Source organism: Nicotiana attenuata, unplaced genomic scaffold, assembly GCF_001879085.1.
Source record: "Nicotiana attenuata strain UT unplaced genomic scaffold, NIATTr2, whole genome shotgun sequence".
In the NCBI taxonomy this organism is placed as follows: domain Eukaryota; kingdom Viridiplantae; phylum Streptophyta; class Magnoliopsida; order Solanales; family Solanaceae; genus Nicotiana; species Nicotiana attenuata.
This window is the reverse complement of record NW_017670261.1, coordinates 1,491,151-1,511,896: the sequence shown is the minus strand read 5'-3', so window position 1 is coordinate 1,511,896 and position 20,746 is coordinate 1,491,151. Positions and strand designations below refer to the sequence as shown.

Below are 20,746 nucleotides of genomic sequence, written 5' to 3'. Positions count from 1 at the left end.
TGATACAATAGCTGTTCAGTATACTATGTCGGCTTAATTTTTACAAAGGCCAAAGCATATTAACCACGTTTCAATCCCAACTAAAGTTAGAAACAACTATATGAATCATCTAAAATCATTCCCCATTCGGATACAAGTCATCCCAAAGTATATCAACATCGACTACAACAACAATAACAAAAACCCCAATATAATCCCACAAATGGAATCTGATGAGAGTAGTGTGTGCGCAACCTTACCCTACCTTGAAAAGGTAGAGAATCTATTTTCGATAGATTCGGATCAAGAAAAGTATCAAGATCAAATAAAATATCATAAATTTATCAATCACAATCGTTGAATGCCAAATCAGCAAATACACTCTTCCTTGGAATGCAACTGCATTAAAGAATATATGCTCAGATTCTCTCTAACTATAGTAGCTCATCTTGTTCATTGGTACAGACTAATATCCTCCTACACAATAGATCAATCATTCAGCATTTACAGATTTCCATGTTGACTAATGTATTAGATGTATTCATCAACAATTCAAAATTAACATATTCATACCCTGCTTTCAGTTTTAACATCAAGTCTATTGCTTCAATCATGTCTAGGTTTAACGCTTTTAGCAGCACCCCACCATTGCTGTCTTTCAGCTCACTTAAGGTGACTCCTTATAGTATTGTCAAATGCTATTGGAAACGGAATTTTATTGCTTAAATTAATCCGCAACGCAGGTGGGGGGGGGGGGGGGGGTAAAGGGAAGAAAAGCTGGATATTATACAACCATAATGATTACAAAAATCAAAACCGTTCAAAAGGGAATGGACTTAACAGTGATTCTTCAAGTTCACGAAAACCTCGATAGACGGCTTCAGTTTGATTTTGTGGAAGAGGCAATCTTCGCACTTCTGTCATATATCTGGCAAAAGAAAAACCCACGTACAGATTTAGATATGCACTAATAAACATATATAATGACCAAATGAGATAAAGTACGCAATCCTAACACATATAAGGTCTTACTTGAGTTCGTCAGAAATATACCCGTCCTAGTACTACACTTATTATGTAACCAACAAGGTCATATCAACCTTCTTTTGTCACGCATTTCCAGCTTTACGGTCTAGCAAAATTCTCTCCCCACACCCACAACTCGGCAATAAGAAAACAACAAAAAGGATAAGGAAGAAAAAATGCACTAAAAGCTCAAAATATCTTAACAGAGACTTCAATAAAAGAGATTCTCAGTTCCATCACAACACACATGGAAGGTATACGCAAATCATAGACCTTGCCAAAATAAATGGAAAGATCAAAGTACTCCTCCTCTTTCCTACGCCAACTAGAAAAGCAGATAAAAAAGACACTGGTAAATTGGTGCACCATAAAGTATTTAATATATTCTAAGCTATTAGCAAAGCAGCCTTATTGATAGTGAAAGACACGAAAAGCCTATCTTGGATATTGCTGAAATGAGTAAAATGACATATATTAGTGAACAGCGGAAAACTAACCGGTTTGCTGCACTTGTTATTTTATCGCGAACACCTTGATTAACAACTGCTGTCTGTCCTAATGATAAATTTCCACCAAGAATCAGAGAGGCTCCAGTAACACTTGTACCCATTCCCTGTGCGAAGACAGAAAGTGCCCATTCACGAAGTAAAGTCAGCACGGAACGCAGGAGACGCAATCTAAGATTTGGAGTGGGCAACACTGCCCCACTGGATAACAGCTGGTCATAGGTATTTAATACAGGCTCTACTGCACCCTTGCAAGCAGCTAAAAGGGCCCTTGGAATATCTTCATCTCCGACAGATTCAACACCAGAAACCACTCGCTCCTTTGCAGTATTAAAGAATCAATTAAAAAATTAAATTCCAAAATGAAGAGCTGTACTAATTGAAAGCAAAGGAACTAACAGAGTAGAAATGGGCAAGAGTAGCTCAAAGGGGGAAATAGCCCATACCTGTGCAGCCTTCTCAAGGTGAAGACAAAGAGTATCCAATGGTAAAACAGCTCCATCTCCGGGATACACATGGGAACCAACCCTCTTCAGTACAGCACAAGCTTCAGCAATCCCACCCCTTGTAAGAGCTTGATCAATGAGCCTAGCCCAAGTCTCTCGCACTATGCTGCTATCAGCATCACCAGAGTAGCTAGCAAAGTACAACATCTCCAGACATATCTGTAAGCCAGAAACAAGAAAAAAGATGGTTCAGTTGCCTTAACTTGGAGAATTAACAATGTTAACAAAACTGAACAATCTTTTTATGTTCAAGCAGATGAAAGTGATCCAAAAGTACATTTTGTTAAGTTGATGGCTTAACCTTTCTCTTTGACTTTTTTGAGGAGGCTACTTGACTACATTCAAATTAATTAAAGAAAAACTTTGCACATTAAACAATTTGTCCTACATTGCCAATGATGTATGAAGGATAGCATGTAAAATTAAGAATGAATTGCCAAATCCTTGACATGAAGATTTTCCTTCTTTAAATCCAACGAAGAAAGAGTGAAGGAAGAGGAGGGGATGACTGGAAATGGCTGAAGAACTCTAGTAGCATTCACACAAGCTGAAACGTTACGATTTACAAACCGTGACTTTTGGATATGACCTTTGAGTTGTCCTTTCACATTGCTGCACAGAAGCTCGTATAGATGCATATATGGCTTTTCGACTCTTCCAAACAGGAAATTTTGTATTAAAAAGGTTACAAATAGCAGAACTTGGTATTCTATTGCTCTTATTAGTTTTAAAAATCCAGAAATCACCTCTGTAGTCTTAACTTGTTTGCAATTCCTACATAAAATCACTTTCTGAAATACACCCATGCAGAATAGCCCTCTTCAAGTTCTAGAGTTATCTTGTCTACCAGAACATTTATGACAAAAAAAGGGTACAGCATATAGTATGAGTTCTTTAAGAAAACAGAAAAGATCATTCAAAAAGTAGAGCATGTTTACAAATGGGTGTCGATTGTTTCATACCTCCCATAGTTCAAAGGGAACAGCATAGTCATTATACAGCTGAGTAATGCTCTTCAACTCCATTGACAACTCCTTGGCCTTTTCTCGGAGAATGCGCACAAAGTTGGGATCAGCAGAGTTACTCATATTGGGTGATGTTTCATTGGAGCCAGATTCAGATGTGCCTGTAGATGCCTCTAACCTGGAAGCCATAGCCTCCAGTTCATCTTTAATCTTTATTTGAAACTGAAGAACAGAAAGCTTTCCTTCGAGCAAATCCAGCAGCCCATTATCAAGAGCACCCCGGCCAGAACCACTCATACCATCCGTGTCACTGGCACTCTTTGCTTGCAAAACAGCATTACTCAAGTATTGCCGCCTGTCATTACCCAAATTAGACAGCAAACTCTGGTCTGACAACAAATTTCTATGAACTAATGCAAAAAAGTACTTTCTCCATCCAAAATATGCATAGCATACTTTCCATTTCCGTTACATTCCAAAAGTGTTTAATAACATTCCACTAACAATATGACTTTATACAGCTTTTAGCCTTTCACAAGAAAACTTGCCTCAATCCCAAGTCCGTTGGAGTCGGCTATATGAATTCTTGCCGACCATGTCTCCATTTCAGCTAATCTCAGAACAGCTTTCACAAGTTTCAAGAATTTAATTCCATTTTACTAACCATATTCAGACTTTATATTTAAACTTTACTATGAGGTTTTATTGCCAGAAGATGAAAGTAGCAGAAATGAGGATGTTGGGGTAGATGTGCGGGCACACTAGGATGGATAAGATTAGAAATGAAGATATTCGGGAAAAGGTTGGCGTGGCTCCCATGGATGACAAGATGCGGGAAGCGAGGCTCAAATGGTTCATGCACGTACAACGGAGAAGCCCAGTGCCCCGGTAAGGAGGTGCAAGCGGGTGGGGTTGGTGGGTTCGAGGAGAGGTAGAGGGCGGCCTAAGAAGAATTGGGGAGAGTAATCAGGCAGGATATGGCAAGGCTTCAGATCTCCGAGGACATGGCCCTCGATAGGAAGCGGTGGAGATCGAGCATTAAGGTTGTAGGTTAGGAGGTAGTTGAGCATATTTCTATCTTGTACCAGTGTGAGGCTAGTCTGATAGGATTTTGTCTTAGAGTGCTAGTGGTCAATATTGTGCTCACAATATTCTTCCGTTTTCATAGTGTCGGGCCTTATTTATTGGTTATTGTTTTTGCTTTTCATCTATTTACTGGTTCTTCTGATATTGTTATTATTTCTATGGTTTTTGTTGATGGTACTGATATATTGTTTCTTTTCGTCTTCTTGAGCCGGGGGTCTATTGGAACAGCCTCTCTGGCCTCTCGGGGTAGAGGTAAGGTCTGCATACACACTACCTTCCCCAGACCCCACTTGTGAGATTTTACTGGGTTGTTGTTGTTGTTGTTAGGTTTTATTGATCAAACTAACTTTAGAACCACTATCTCCATATTTTCTTCCTCTACAGTTTACATTTTGCAAAATTTAGTGCACAATCTAATACAGTGATATAAAATGGAACAAGAAAACAAAATGAGGTTCGTTCTGAATAGCATAAACAGTTAAACAATGACAAACTAAGAAACCCTCTGTCCACAGAAAAACAGCAAGTATGGCTTTCTGAGCCAGACCAAAGAGAATAGGTAACAGGCTTGCTTCAATGTTTGAAAGAATCAGCTCCTGCCCCAAAATAAATTTTAAAATATTGCATCACAAAGCGCTAACAGCACCTGATTTTATAAGATGGCTATTAATTTAATGAGCATCTGTTTCATCTTTGCTCCAAAATTTAGGATTTGAAACAACAGGAAATTTCCATGCGGAAAAAAGAACCAAGACATTTTTAGGATCCTCATTAAATGTTAGGAATTAAGCTGAATATTATATTGAGAATTTAGATTGCAGAATTGGAACCCCTTGAACTTAAGGGCGCAGTATTACAAGTTCTCCCGGAACACCAACTTAACATCTCAAACATCTAATATTATTACTATTTTATATATATATATATATACACACACACACACACACGGGTTTTGCTAACCTACTACAAGGTTGTAGTAGAAGCCATTCACCTTGTGAGACGATTGGTGGAGCAATATAGGGAGAGGAAAAAGGACTTGCACATGGTATTCATTGACCTTAAGAAGGCTTATGACAAAGTCCCGAGGGAGATGCGATGGAGATGTTTCGAGGTTAGCGGAATCCCTGGTAGCGTACATTAGGGTGATTTAAGGACATGTATGAGGGTGCTAATACTCATGTGAGGACTGCGGGAGGAGACTCGGAACATTTTCCTGTGGAAATGGGATTGAATCAAGGATCGGCCCTTAGCCCGTTTTTGTTTGCCCTAGCGTTGGATGTGACGATACGACACATACAAGGGAGGGTGCCATGGTGTATGTTATTTGCTGATGACATAGTACTGATTGACGAGACGCGAGGGGGTGTTAACGCTAGGTTGGAAGTTTGGAGACAGACGCGGGAGTCCAAAGGGTTCAAGTTGAGTAGGACGAAAACTGAATACTTGGAGTGCGAGTTCAATGATGAGAGGCATGAAGAAGAAGTGGAAGTAAACATTGATACTCAAGTCATTCCCAAAAGAGATTGTTTCAAGCATCTTGGGTCTATAATCCAAGGTGACGAGGAGATTGACGAAGATGTTACTCACCGCATTGGAGCGGTTTGGATGAGATGGAGGCTAGCTTCGGGTGTTTTATGCGGTAAGAGTGTGCCACCTAGACTTAAGGGCAAATTCTACAGGGTGGTAGTTAGACCAACTATGTTGTATGGAGTTGAGTGTTGGCCCGTCAAGAAGTCCCATGTCCAGAAGATGAGAGTAGCTGAAATGAGGATGTTGAGATGGATGTGTGGACATACCAGGAAAGACAAAATTAGGAATGAAGTTATTAGGGACAAGGTGGGAGTGGCATCCGTGGAAGACAAGTTGCGGGAATCAAGGCTGCGATGGTTTGGGCATGTGAGGAGGAAGAACATAAATGCCCCGGTCAGGAGGTGTGAGAGGCTGACCATAGCGGGCCTGAGGAAGGGCAGGGGTAGGCCAAAGAAGTATTGGAGAGAGGAAATTAGGCAGGACTTGTCGGTGCTTCACCTAACCGAGGACATGACTAGCGATAAGAAGGTGTGGAGATTGAGGATTAAGGTGGTAGGTTGATAGGTAGTTGTGAGTCTCTCCTAGGTTTACCAGTAGTACTAGTAATATTCTTGTTGTTGGTTGAAAGAGACTTTCTTCTAGCTTGTTATTATATCTGGTACTTAGCAACCACGTCCATTGTTTTTGAAATTGTTACTGCAAATTGTTGCTCCCTGATTGTTACTATCTGATGCTACTTTTCTCCCCTTTTACTGGAAATTGTTGCTCCCTGATTGTTACTATTTGATGCTACTTTGCCCCCTTTTTCCTCATCGTCTTTTGTCTCCTTCTTCTTCTTTCTTCTTCCTATCTCTTCTTCTTCTTCCCTTTTCTTTCTTTCCACCTTTTCTTGAACCGAGGGTCTATCGAAAACTGCCTCTCTACCTCCCCAGGCAGGGGTAAGGTCTGCGTACACTCTACCCTCCCCAGACTCCACCTGTGGGATTATACTGGGTATGTTTTTTTTGTTACTACTACATGGTTGTAGTAGGTTAGCATTGTACACATCCTTTGTTTTCTCTTTTATGCCCCTAGAAGCACCCTAACAACATATTAGTAGGAGGGACTTTATTATCTTTTTGTCCAAAAACAAAGCCTATCTAATTCTTATTCTCCCTCTTTTTTTTCTTCTCACATCAATGCTGAGACCACAAGGAGAAACATAAACTGATAAATGGCTGCAACCTAAAGACAAAATAGGAAATAGAATATCATTAGGACAAATGGTCTTTACTTTCTCCCTCATTAATGTCATTCCCTTTCGGTTCTCTCAGAAGAAGCTACAGCAATCAGATTAATATAAAATCAGATTCGGACAGCACTAACCCGTCATTTTTACGATTTTATCAGATCTAAAATTGCATATGGCATTCTGGTTGGTATCACAGATAAGAGAGTGGGGATGGGAAGATGAAAGATTGTATTCTGGGTTCTCTTATTAAGATGGGTGACAACTTGTGAAGAAGTATTGCTTCAGTTGCACAGATTGTTAAATTCTTTTTTGTTAAGGTAATAAATTTATTAAAAATGGCAAGAACATGCCCGTATACAAGTAGTATACCAAAAAGTAGAAAACTTTACAAAGAGGACATGGTTTTCTACGAAAGACACCCCATCTTCTGTACAAATAGGAACCTCATTGGGTGCACCAAAAACAAATAAGGGAAAAGAGGTTACTCCTCAAGTGTACAAGATCTTTCTCTGCTCCATCAAAAGCTCTCCTACTCCTCTCACTCCAAACAACTCACATGAGTACTAGAGGAGCAACATTCCATGCCCTACATCTTCTCTTCCTTCTTCCGAAGGCCCAACTAAACACAGATTGTTAAATTCTCGTGGGCCCATTGCATGATGATAGAAGGAGAAAGAAAGAAAGGGAGAGAGCTTATCAATTTCTATTTCTTGAGTGTCTATGGTGTTGGTGGAGACCGGAGAGGATGGTGAAGGAGAGATTCTGAAGAGAGAGAAGCTGGAAAGCTGGAAAGTGGGGATAGGGGGCAAAATTGTGATGGGTTTTAATTTTTGTTAGAAAGAAGAAAAAAAAGTCTCCTAGTAATGACTGCCAATTAGTGTTAAGGGTATTTAAGTAAATCAAAAGATGGTATACAATGCTAACCTACTACAATCATGTAGTTGGTTTGCAAAACCTATATATATATATATATATATATATATATATATATATATATATATATATATATATATATATATATATATATATACACACACACACACTTTTCACTTTTATTTTATTTGGTATATGATGTTGACATGAGTTGAGCCTAAATGGGAAATGAGGATTCATATAGCCGACCCTAACTAGTTTGGGACTGAGGTGTAGTTGTTGTTGTATGCAGGAAATTGCAAGATTATGTTAAGGCATAAATGAAACAATCAAGCAAGATTATGATAGATAACATCAGCCTTCTATTTCAATTTTTCACACATCTAGATACTAAGTGCTGCCGCACAACTATCATTCTGGGAGGGTTGAAGCAGCATAACAGTGTGACTTTAAGAATAAGCTTCTTTCCTTTGTGCCTTCGCACAATTAACTCACACCACTTAAGCTCAATCCTAGAAAAATGACATAAATATTTATTAGGTCAGTTGAAATAAGAACCTTTGCTCTAAAGTAGGAGCATCCCCTGCATCAGTGGAGCGCCTTTCTGCCAGTCTCACCAAAACATGGGCTGCAAGAACATGCTGCCGCTTCAAAACATAAAAACGAGCCAAAAGCTCGAAATACTTTGCTTGGTTGGATGCCACAGGTACTCTAGCATGAGCCAAAGGTGAAATTGGAGATGCCACAGCAGAAGCAGCACGAACCTGCGAACAAAGTGAAGAAAATGAAGAAACTGAAAGAACCGATGCTCAGGAAATTGGTCGCATAAAAATGGCAAAAAGTTAATGTAAGTTGGTTGATAGTAATGTGTTGAAGAACTCGATAAGCATCAATACTGAGGATCACAAATGAGAAGAATATGCATTAAAGACTTGATTGTAGGAGGCTTAATTGTAGAAGATTTGATTTAGGAGATTTTATTCTACTGTAATTGATTTGTTGTAATTGTTGTAATTGATTTCCTTCCCTAAATTAGTCATAGGACCTTTTGTACAAGTACTCTTGCTCAATGTATGTAAATATATACAGAAAATACTGCCTTCATGAAATCTTCATAAACAAACCTCATTTGTAGGTTCTCGACCAGAATTTTGCAGAAAAGGCACCAAATCGGGGCCACCATATTCCAGTAGTTCATCTTCGAGGCCCAAATTGATTAAGGTTCGATACAGATAGTGATGAAAAACTCTGTCCGAAGATTGCACACCAAGTTGGACAATCTGGCATATATACTTTTTCCGAGAAGCTTGATCAAGAGTAGATTGAGCGACAGGTCTGATAGGAGATCCAAATTCCCTCTTTGAAGCTTCACCTTTTAGAGAATGCAAAGCACTGGCAATAATCTCATAGCACTGCTCACGTTGAGCAAGTGCATGATCTCGAATTCCATCATCTATTTGCTCATTAAAAGCATCACCAGCAGGGTCAAGAGCTTGTGCCTTTTGCAGAGGTAATAGGACCACGGCTTCATAAAATCTGCAATATCATAGCATGCTAAGCACAAGGCCACTAATCTAGGTAATGAACAAAACTGATTCTAGATAAAGGTAAAAGATGGATCTAAATGAACTGACCTCAGGTCTTCAAAACGTTTACATACAGTCCGCAGATCTGCAGACTCTGGGACTTTGCTTAGGTAATTGAATGCCTCTCTAGCGAGGTTTTCTCTCTCCTCTGTGTCTAATGTAGCAGCAGCTCTTTCGAGAGATTCAACTGCTAAGTAGAACTTGTAATCAGATTCCTTGTAATAGCTTGAACAACCCTCTCGTAGTCTACCACTTATGTCGTCAACAGTTCCCCTGCCATCTGGACCAGTGTAATGCTGGAGAAGCAGATAAATAATACTTGAAGAAACATGCCTCAAGTGCAAGAAATAACACACTAATATGGAAATCTAACTATTTTTCCATTTGCAAGCAACTATCTAATGCCAAACTGGAAATCACCCGCATCTGAAAATGAAGAATTTTGTAGTGCATGTTAAAGTACCTCCATGAGGGCAGATACAAGTCTCGTAGCAAGTTTGTCCCCCTCTTCTGAACAAACTAGTTGATGGAATGTCAACTGGACTAAGGCCTGCTTGATATTGGCATCAAAATTCTGAATCAAGCGTGTCACGTGATGTTGTGCAAGAAGTTGCAGCAAAAATAGGGCTTCGCCACATCGAAGGAGCAACTGCCTGATACACTCCATTGCTCTAACCTGTAAAACAATTCGATACATTTTGCAAGTGAGTTATGCCTAGGGATTAAGGAGAACCAATTCTTTAAAAGATTTACCTCCATGGCAGCAAGTTCAGCAGAACTATAAGGAAGCCGTTGCCTTTTGTTTGATGCTCCACCTTCATTGGAAGCAGAAGATCCAAATAGATTTCTTACCATACTTCTGTCACCAGCCCCAAAATCCAAGCCAGTTCCAATCAAAATTGATCCAGTCAGGTCACCTAGGCCAGCAACACAACCATAAAGTCCCCTTCTCTGATTCCTCCTAGATTTAATGAGCTTCTCCAAAGAACGTATCTTGTCTTCAAGGATTTGCATTGCCTCACCGGGAAGTCGGCAGACAATTATTACATTGTCAGATGCGACTGAGGAATCCGTGCTTCCTTTTGTGATAAAAACAGGAAGCTCCCACAAAGGTAGAAGTAACCTTGATGAGCATAAGCAAAGACCCTCATGAGCACCAGAGAAAACAGGCTCAGCTTCTTGAACAACCTGGCCCATGCTAAATCCTCCAGCTGGAGCTCTAGTATTTGGAAATGCACCGCTACCTTCTAACTGCGGTACTCCAACAAGTCTTGGATCCTCATATGCTTCAGCTGCCCTCTCAGCTGCAACGTTACTTACTAAAGTCTCAGTATAGATTATCCTTGCGGCAAGCATTAAACACATGGCAGCAGACTCTCCAGATCCAAAACGACTAAAGAAATCCTCTAATAATGACCTAGGCGAATTAGATTCCAGTAGCCTCCTTAGTATATCGACTGGTCTGTTAAAAACTACTTCCATCATGCCCATTGTGCTGAATATGACAATTCTCCTTCTTGGTAATATATGTTGGGTTGAAAGATCGCCTCTAGCCCAAAGTTTACCTGAGGTTTTTTCACAGGATTCCCCTGAGTTATCATAGCCACAGAATTCCAGCTGTAAATAAAGTGACTGCACCGCCGCTGCTGTATCTGGTAGGGGTAGGACATCTGAAACGAAAAGCATCCTCCCTTCAATTGGTAGGGATGACACCAATTCACGAAGTGGGCGAGAACTCCTTGCAACTGCTCCCAAACTACTAGAAGAAGATTGAGAGCTTGAATCACGATTTACAATAAGAAGAGAAGAAACAGTTGATGGAGATGAATCAGAAAGGAAAAGAGTCCCAGCAGAGTAATAAGCTGATTCTATCTTCAATGACAGATCTTCACTCTGTGATCTACTAGCAAGAGATACAGCTCCAAATGGAAGCCCACTACCTGCCCCTAGAGGAGGAGCCGGCCTAGTCGTTACAACTTTTAAGCAGTTTGGCTTCTGATGGTTAAGACCACCGAAACTTCCAGCAGAACTATTGTTTCCACCAGAAGAAGAGGTGGAAAGATACATCCTTCTGCCATCTGACAGAACAGCAACAAGGTGTAGCCACTTTGATTCTAAGGAGGACAACGGTGAGATGGAAACAATGGTTGTTTTGGCTGATCTGGGAGCCCTTGAACCTGCTGGTTGCCTACCACCGTAAGTATCCCTCTGATTTATCAAATTTCTCTCCTCTGCTACCTTTCTAAGGGGTCCATCCCCATTTGCTCCAAGAGAAAACACTTGAATTTTCATCTCTTCGGTGCGTGCATATAAGATGTGTCTCTCATTGTCAATGACCATTTCAACAATGGGGTCAATGGCTCCAAACTTGAAAACATTTGGCACCACCCACCTGCAGGAAATAAAACAGCTATTATCCTCACACCTCACTCCACACTCAGGCTCTTCACATTAAGGTTCTAAAAAGGCATGCAAAGATAAGGAAAAAGATTAAGTAGGCAAAGTTGAGAACCTAGATGCTTATACGATTCTGGAAAGCCCTTGCTGACTATGCAAATTGCAAAAGCAAACAAACGGAGGTAAATTAGAGTTTCGTGTAGATTACTGAAACAACCTCCACTCCCACCCCCATTAAAAGAACAAAATTAAGAGAAAAGTGAATACCTTGATATAATACTTCCAACACCTGCAGTTAGACAGACCTTGCGGCATCGTTTCTGCCACCCTGAACCAGTTGAGTATTGCAATTCATAAATGTGGCCGTCACGGCCAGCAAGGAAAATGTGACCTCTGTCTGTGCAACTAATACATGTCATGGTCACTCCATCAGATGGAATTGTATAATCTGGTAATGGCTGAAGTGACACCTCAGCATATGGATCAGTTCCGTCGCTGCTCCCAGAACAACATACACCTACAAGGATCAACTAAGTGCAACAGAGCTAGAGGTAAATGAGAGGACCAAAGGACAAAGGTAGAACAAGTTGATGTTATCAAAAGATAAGAGGAGGTAACATGGACTTGAAAGTTGAAACAGACGTCTAAACTCTAAAGTTCAGCGGCAATTTAAGCAAACCAATGCCGACATCTCTAATCCATTAGAATTCTGACACCTACTCTTTTGATAAAGTAATAATATTATTGATGTGGGAAAACTCCCTTATACAATTAGCATATAAAAAAGCAGGGAACCAACACAAAAGTATGCTTCTTTACCCAAAAAAAAAAATCTCCTATATTACCAATAAGGATCTTATGAATGCACCAAAAATTAACTTAAAACTGGAGGCTATTCTTTAGATGTACAAATTCATTCTCTACCATGATACTGATAAGTGATAACTCAAATGATATCTGCACTTCTCCATGTATGAGATCCATTATCTCCATATCTATAGGTGTACGGCTAAGCACACAGATATGATTGAGGTCAAAACAACAAAATTTCTACATCTTTAAATTGCTAAGCTGATGTTGTAAAAACCCAACTTTTGCAAGCTCAACAGCTGAATTATTTAAAGTTAGTCCTCAATCTTTCTAATCGTGGTCCTCAGTCAAAAAAATCCTTTTTGCTTTAAAGAAAAAGATGAATGATGAAAGTTACACCTATAGAGTAATAGAATTACCTAAAGTAAACATCAGAATGTCTTTCTAAGATACCCACATGTTCAAGATTGCTAAGATAGACATAGAATCACGATCAAATGGATGGAAATGCATATCACGGAGCTTGGATAAATAAAGTTTAACATTCATGAAGATATAGCACCTCAACAGGAGTTGACAAGATCAGAAGATACTGGATGGCCTCCACGAAAATTCCAGGCTTGACTTTGGCTAGGGCAACAGCACATATAGCTTGTTCATCTCCATTATATTCAGGACAGTGGCCATCCCTAAGCAAAACATGATACCATTAGACAAAACAAAATACGCAAAACAAAATATAATACTACCTCCATCCCAATTTATGCGATGCACTTTGACTACGCATTGAGTTTCAAGAAAGAAAAAAAAAGGATTTTAACACTTGTGGTCTAAAACAAGTCATAAATATGTGTGGCTATAAATCATCTCATTAAGGGTAAAATGAGAAGTAAACTTAAATTGATTCTAAATATAAAAAGGTATCATTGGGACAGAGGCAGTCAAACAGTAGACTAAAAAGCAAAAGAGACTAAAGCTTTCTTTTGGATAGGTAAAGTAAGGAATGTATTAATGTAAAAACAGCATAGAGAAAATGCTGTTTGGAAGTACAGCCCAAGAAAAAGGACATTAATATGCCTTTATTACCATAAATAATCCCACACACTACCCTTCCCAGACCCCACTTGTGGAATTACACTGGGTTTGTTGTTGTTGTTGTACCACAAATAATCCCATCCCGGAATGCTCAATACATAGCTCATTACATACATAAGTAAACTTCCTAAGCATATCTAAAAAACCTCAGGTGATACAAACAGAACCTTGACTGTGGATATGACTTAAAAGGCCCATGCTTTTCCGGACTTGAAAGATAACATCGTCGAAATGGTTTAAGGATTGGATAACAAATAATTTGGGGCTTGGAGGCTAGCAAACAACAACAATAATGGACCCAGTATATTCCCAACGGATATATATATTTTTCAGGTAAAAGAAGATCGATCAATGCTCAAAGATCAATACCAGACAATTGAATTTGAAAGGCAAGGTCAAAACTCACAATCAGCAGAACTGAAAATTGTTTAATGTACATTCGACCAACTAAGAAAAATGGATTTAACAACTCGGAAAATGCAAACAAATTTTTGTTAGATGATTGTGATTGAGTTACTTTTACTTTTTTTAGAAATTTGTTCGGGGACAACCCTTAGGACCAACCGCAACCTTAGAAGCTCGGGGATAATGCCCCTCCCCCTCTACCCGTCTCCACTAAAAAACCAGGCTGATTATGGTTGAGTTACAAGCTTTGTACATAGAAAGGTTCTGCACGGCCTTGGTGTGATAATTAATGAATAATAGTTAAGACACACCTGGACTATTGTTGATGGGACATAGAAAGTCCCAAGCTGGTGTGATATTAATGAAATTTTAATGATTTGTCAAACAATTAAGCAATTTTGATTATTCTCACCACTTATCGAACCGCCAAAGAAACAATGTGTTGTCCACTGATGCCCAAGCTCTGTGTATTTCAGGGAATATTCCACATAATGCAGTTCCTTCCCCACTGGAGGCATTATATCTCTCAATCAATACAGAAGGCAACTCCCAAGAATCCACGACTTCCACCAAAGGAGGCCACTACAGCAGTAACATGAACGAACAGATTCAGTGCTATGAATACAATTTAAAGCTGCTAAATGGAAATAGTAACATAAGAAACAAGATCGGTATTGCTGTTGATGAGGATGATTATGACGTTAAATAATTGAAAATCTTTCACACACTATAATCACTTCTTTTGTGAGTTTTCTGAAATATGCAGTGTTGAAACTACTAATTACTCCATTGACGCTCTTGCTTCATAATTATCTTTAATGTTTTCTTATAAAGCTTGAGAATATATCCTCCCATCTTGGTAAAATATATATATGCTTTTCTTTTATTTTCTTTTTTGATAAGCCTCTGTAAAATACATATGCTTTGAAGGATAATCTACTTTTTCGACTTCAAACAGCTTCTTCAACCACTTTTACTCCATAGAGCGTGATTGACGAGAGTTGCCACCTGTAAAGGTTATTGCAATTGATTTTAGTTTTCTTCAGAGAGTCTTTCCTCTGATTCATGAGAATTAAAAAAAAATACATTCTTTAAAAAATATTAAACGCTAAGAGGCAACACTATAATATGAAAACTCATTAGAAAATAATTTCGTACTGTGATTAGTAATATAATGTACATATATTTACACAAACTATGCCAATTACAGCAATTTCTCACAAAAAACTTGCACTTCTACTGGTATACACAGGAAAAAAATTAATCAGTCCCAATTCAGTGTTAAACTTGGGGTAACAATTGGGTGGATTAGGTGATTCGTCCTAATGTTTTCAATAGTTGAAACCACAAGATAACATACTCCTAGCCATTAAGCAAGAAGCAAATAATTTACGAAGTACTGGCTTCTTCTCCAAAGTGAAGCATACAAGTTAGAAAAAACCAGCATTTATGAATTTGCACTTACAACATCACATTGCAAGTATCGTCCAAATCCAGCATCAATATAAAATAAGGACAATACTAATCCCAATAACTCAAACATCATAACTAGATTACCTCACGGGGTTGAGCAGTATAGGGATGACTGGCGTATCTAGAAGCTTCCAAGGCGTCTTCGAGATCGACTTGAGAAGCAACGTCACGGCCAATGCGGTCACTAACTACAAGTCCCGCATTAGTAACATCACGCATCACAATCTCGTTATCCCAAGACATCTTCTTCGGAAAACCCCCTAGAGGGGGTTCAACTGAGCTCAGCTGCACTACAAATCCAAACCCTAGATGGTAATTCTACAGCCGTGTGGTGGTGCAGCGAAAGCAACTGCAAATTTGAGCAAGGAGAGTGCGAAAAAGGGAGTAGGGTTTTAGTGGTTTGAGGTTTATTTAATGGTGGCGGGCAAATTAAGCTGTTGTAGTGTGAGAATTTTAAGAGACCAATGTCGTGCCCAAATTTTTTAAATCATATGGTTACTCAACTATTTTTAATGTGATGCGTATATTAGTCACTAGATGCCGTTTGCCCTGTGTTAGTACTGGCCCACCAATTTGTGTAGGCTGATTTTTAAAAATAGTCAGATTTATAATTGGTCGTTCAAAAATAGCCCAATTTTAAAAGTAATCGAAATTTAGCCACTTTTATGTAAAGATAAATTTGAGCGAAAACACTGTTCAAAACCCGGAAAATACTCCAGTATATTATGCTGGAGTTCCAGCATAAGTATACTTGAACTCCAGCATATTATACTGGAGTTCCAGGATAGTATGCTGGAACTCCAGCATAATATGATGGAGTTCCAACATAAATATACTAGAACTCCAGCATAATATACTGGAGTTCCAGCAAGTATAATGGTCCAGTATAATATACTGAAGTTTAGAGCACCAGTGCTCCAGTCTCCATTATATTATACTGGAGCTAGCAAAGTATACCGGTCCAGCATAATATGCTGGAGTTCATACAAAAGTGCACCGAACTCCAGTATATTATGCTGGACCGGTCTTTATTGCAGCAAAACGGTGGCTATTTTTCATGGACTTGGTAAACGCTGGCTATTTTCGATTGACCAGTCCGAAAACTGGCTATACCGTGAAATTTTGGCTATATTATTTTATTTGATAAAAATTTAATCATGGTGATTAGTTTAAATCCTGTTATTTAAGTTATATTTTAAATTTTTAATCTTTTAAAGTTGAAATAACGAACCAAAATTTAATATATATATATATATATATATATATATATATATATATATATATATATATATATATATATATGAATAAAAAAGATGACTTGGCACTCTCTGAAGCCAAGAAGCTTATTTATTTATTTTCTCTTTTTTTTTTGATTATTTTCCTCATCCATTCTATTAGTTTAGCTTATATAAAAAGCCTAAAGTCTATATTAAATTCCTAAACGTTATGGTTCTTCTCCTCTTCTCTTTAATTAATTTTTATTAATATGCCTTATAATGTATCAAAAGTAGGAGATAAAAAGATAAGAACCAAAGCATCATGATGCCATAGTAATTCTAATACATTACCTTTGGCACTTCCACCCGGTTAAGTTATTCAGGTACGATTCTTCCTATTTAGCTTTGATTGTGCATTGGAAAATTTACCAGCGTATCTTCACTCAAAGGGGTGTTATAGGATCTCAAAGTTGAATATAAGTCCACCAATGAGGTTCTCTATATTTTTAGTTATTTACTTTAGTTGAACTTTATTTGTACGTTATTTACTTTAGTTGAACTTTATTTGTACATGCCATCTTTCTAGCATTTCAAATGTACTCATTTTTCTAGGCAAGGATATGCCAACGTTTTTGTTAAAAAGCTTATACTTTTGAGTTTCATAATTGCTTCTTACTCAATATTTGCTAAATTTTATTAATTCGTGATATGCCATCAACATCAACGAGCATCGTACAATCAGTGGTATCTACCTTAACGTGAATACATTTCTTCTAGGGTAATGTATTCTTTTTTCGGTAATCTCACTCTCGGAATTTATTTTCTACTCCTATTTGTATTAAATTTTTTTAAAATTCACAATTTTTTTCGAGTAGGTCTATTAAGGAATTTGACTTGGTGTGATTTTAGAAGTTGCTTATGAAATTCAATGATTTTAAAATGGAGGCAAAACCTTACTTCCCTAATAATAAATGCTAATTAGCCTAGTATTTGCTGTGAAATTGAAAAGAAGTTGCATAATGGGACATTTCTTTGGTTGGTGTACATAAATTTAATTTTTTACTATAATTATCATTTTTCTATTGATAATAAAATGTGAACATTTGCTGAAAGAGGAGTTGAATATAGTTATGGTTTTGAAAAATGGGAGCGTGGTCCTGTGGCATAATGGTAAAAATGTATAGCACAATTATTGTGCTATACAATTATGTTCCAAAGTTAATTTCAACTTGAAAAACCATAAGAAGTTTTTATTTTTATTTTGTGCATGTAATAGCTTTACCCAATTGCTTTACTTAATTAAGCTATCTAATCTTTTGTCTAGCAATTCAAAATAATGTGCATGTTATAAATAGAATTGTATTTATGGTAAATGTCTATATTTAGAGAGATTCTATGGTTCATTGCTTGGTGGCTAAGTCACCCTCTCCCTATAAATAGAGGGTTCTATTCTATTGTAATTCATCCCAAAATTCAATAAGAATACCCTCTCTCTCTCTTTCTCTGCAATATTGTTCTTCTTCTTTTATTGTTTCATAACACGTTATCAGCACGAGTCTCTAATTTCCTATTGAAATTTAGCCCATATTAATACTCGTCTTTGAGAGCTTGATGTACCACCCGTGGCTTATCGAAATCAAGGGTTTGTTGTCTATTAGGTATATTTTCAATCCCTCATGAGTTTTGTGGCTTTTAATTATATCAGTGGCAAAATATAGCCAAATACAAAAGAATGTAAATTGAGTCTTTTGCTTACTCTAGATTTAATATTTTTACTCTAAGACTTGCTAAGTTACTAGTATATATACACGTATTAGTATGCAGTAGCTATTTTGATGTTATTTTCATCATGACTATTCCAGTGATGGATTATGAAGTGGATAAATTAATACTAACTTTTCTTGAACTTCAGCAAAGTTCATAAAAAAATGTATGATCTTGAGCACAAGAAGTGAAAACCCGTCCCATTGAATTTGCTTCATTTTTATTCCTTAAGAGAATGTGATAGCAATATGTGATAAGTCTGAAAGAAGACAAAACTTTACCGTGAAGGTATCAATGGATGTGGACGTGGTAATAGACGAAATTATAATCGTCATCATTGTGATAATGAGAATAATAAGGATTCTCAAAATAATCTTTCACTCTCTGAAAGCAATATTTGTCATCGATGTGACATGAAATTTTATAAAGCACATATAGATGATTATGGTCCATTCATGATGTGAATGTGACAACATCTGATTTATGAATACATATTCATTCTTCAAAGAATATGAACGTGCTAGTGGTAGTGAATATACCATATTCACCTCTAGAAGGAGGTGTAAGATGATATAAGAAAATAATGTCATTATCATGGCATGATAATTATTGATCACGTACCTATTGTGATTAGCCAAAATATTATGGCAATGCGATTATTACATGGCAAAAGTAATAGAAGCAACATATCTTGCCTATAATGATTTTGACCATGACCATAGTGGTATAACTTTCACTTTAAAAGAGATATTCACCATATGGATGTTGATGAATATGTGGTAGTACAAAATTAATTGAGAGCTCTAGAAGAACCAATTATACTATTTTGGAGAAAATTGATTATCAATAAGACGTTGTGTTGTAGTAAGTCTCAAAGAAACTTATTGAGTTTCTAAAGTATTCCCGAAAGCGGTTTGTTATATTGAGACTATAAATACAGAAAAGATTTAATATCTTCTATTACTACGATTTGTAGCGGGGTAATATATTTGTGAAAAGTTACCCGCTTTATTCTCCAGTTTGTACTACATAAATAAAAGAATACCACAATAAAGTGGATGTTTATTGATATAAAAACTCATATCATAATAAACTTGGAGTTTATTGATAATTGCACACGTCATGGCGTAAACCTGAACTTTATCAATATTGATAATTTATTCAGTTGGCATAATTGGTCTACCCATATCAATTTAAGTATGATGTGCAAAAATAAAAGAGAATTCACATGGGTAAATATTAAAGAACTAGAAAGTTCTTTACGAATTCTCTTATGTTGGTTGTTCTCATTAATTAAAAACCAACTAAAATTGGGATTGAATCCCATGAATTCTGGAATATATCAAAGGTGAATATGAGTCCATTCACCTGCCATGTATACCACATAAGATGCATCTATGAGATGGTTACATGTGCGATTATTAATAACCCGCAACGTAGTATTTTGCGAGGTAACTTGCTCAATAATTCAATTTCGAGCATAATTTTCAGATTTACTATTCAAGAAGTTCATCTTGATAAGTTGGTTTACATCACGGTTGGTTTAGCAAAAATGATTTATTAAGTGCCTCTACTTAATAGCTAAATAATTGCTTATGAGAACAAAGTTATCTATATCAGTTTGATATACGCTATATACGAAAGTATATTACATTCTCCCCTCACAAGTGGTTCAGGGTCAGGAACCAAATAATTCCTCAAATTATTATTGATGTGCGGTGTATATTTTGATTAACACCATAACACACAAAGGTGGATTCTCAAAGTTGAGGTAACAAGTTAGTTTTTCTAACATGAGGGGGAGACATGATAAATAGTTGAGAAAAAGTTACGTGAAATGAATTATCATTTGTACATCTAGATCCTCGAATAACATAATATGAACTTGAAGTTCATAAAAGGATAATTCATCTGCAATATATTGCGAAGCACGCCGGACGCATTTGCTGAACCAAAGAAAGTAACTATATTCTCATTGCAAATGCTCCTATTAAGTCCTAGAAGGACAAAGTCTATGGTACGCTTGAAGCGTATAGACAAACCGGTTTCAAATAAACTTCTTGATAAAGAAGATGAGCAAATGATCTAAATGATCATAACAAAGGAGGCAAGTGATCTATAAGATCACATGATATAACATTTCATAAAATCTCAAGAGATATTCAGGTACCTGAAATATGAAGGAAGAGATCTCTATGTTATATCTTTATGAAAAATAAAGAGGTTGGAACCGATATAAAATATTCGTCGACGACATCTATGGTAGCACTAAGTATAGATGAGGATCTTAAGTCTAT

General features: G+C 37.3%; 1 protein-coding gene across 1 annotated transcript; it reads right to left on the bottom strand.

Annotated features, from left to right (window-relative positions):
- Positions 1 to 370: 370 nt before the first annotated feature.
- On the bottom strand, positions 371 to 15,926 carry LOC109236864 (nuclear pore complex protein NUP155). Its single transcript, XM_019403095.1, has 13 exons — positions 15,553 to 15,926; positions 14,408 to 14,577; positions 13,058 to 13,184; positions 11,953 to 12,215; positions 10,042 to 11,680; positions 9,752 to 9,964; positions 9,337 to 9,584; positions 8,827 to 9,238; positions 8,261 to 8,466; positions 2,980 to 3,337; positions 1,958 to 2,176; positions 1,503 to 1,831; positions 371 to 907 (listed from the first exon to the last, which is right to left on the bottom strand). The coding sequence occupies exons 1-13, from the start codon at positions 15,709 to 15,711 to the stop codon at positions 790 to 792; spliced, it is 4,461 nt and encodes a 1,486-aa protein (XP_019258640.1). The 5' UTR covers positions 15,712 to 15,926; the 3' UTR covers positions 371 to 789.
- Positions 15,927 to 20,746: the final 4,820 nt, after the last annotated feature.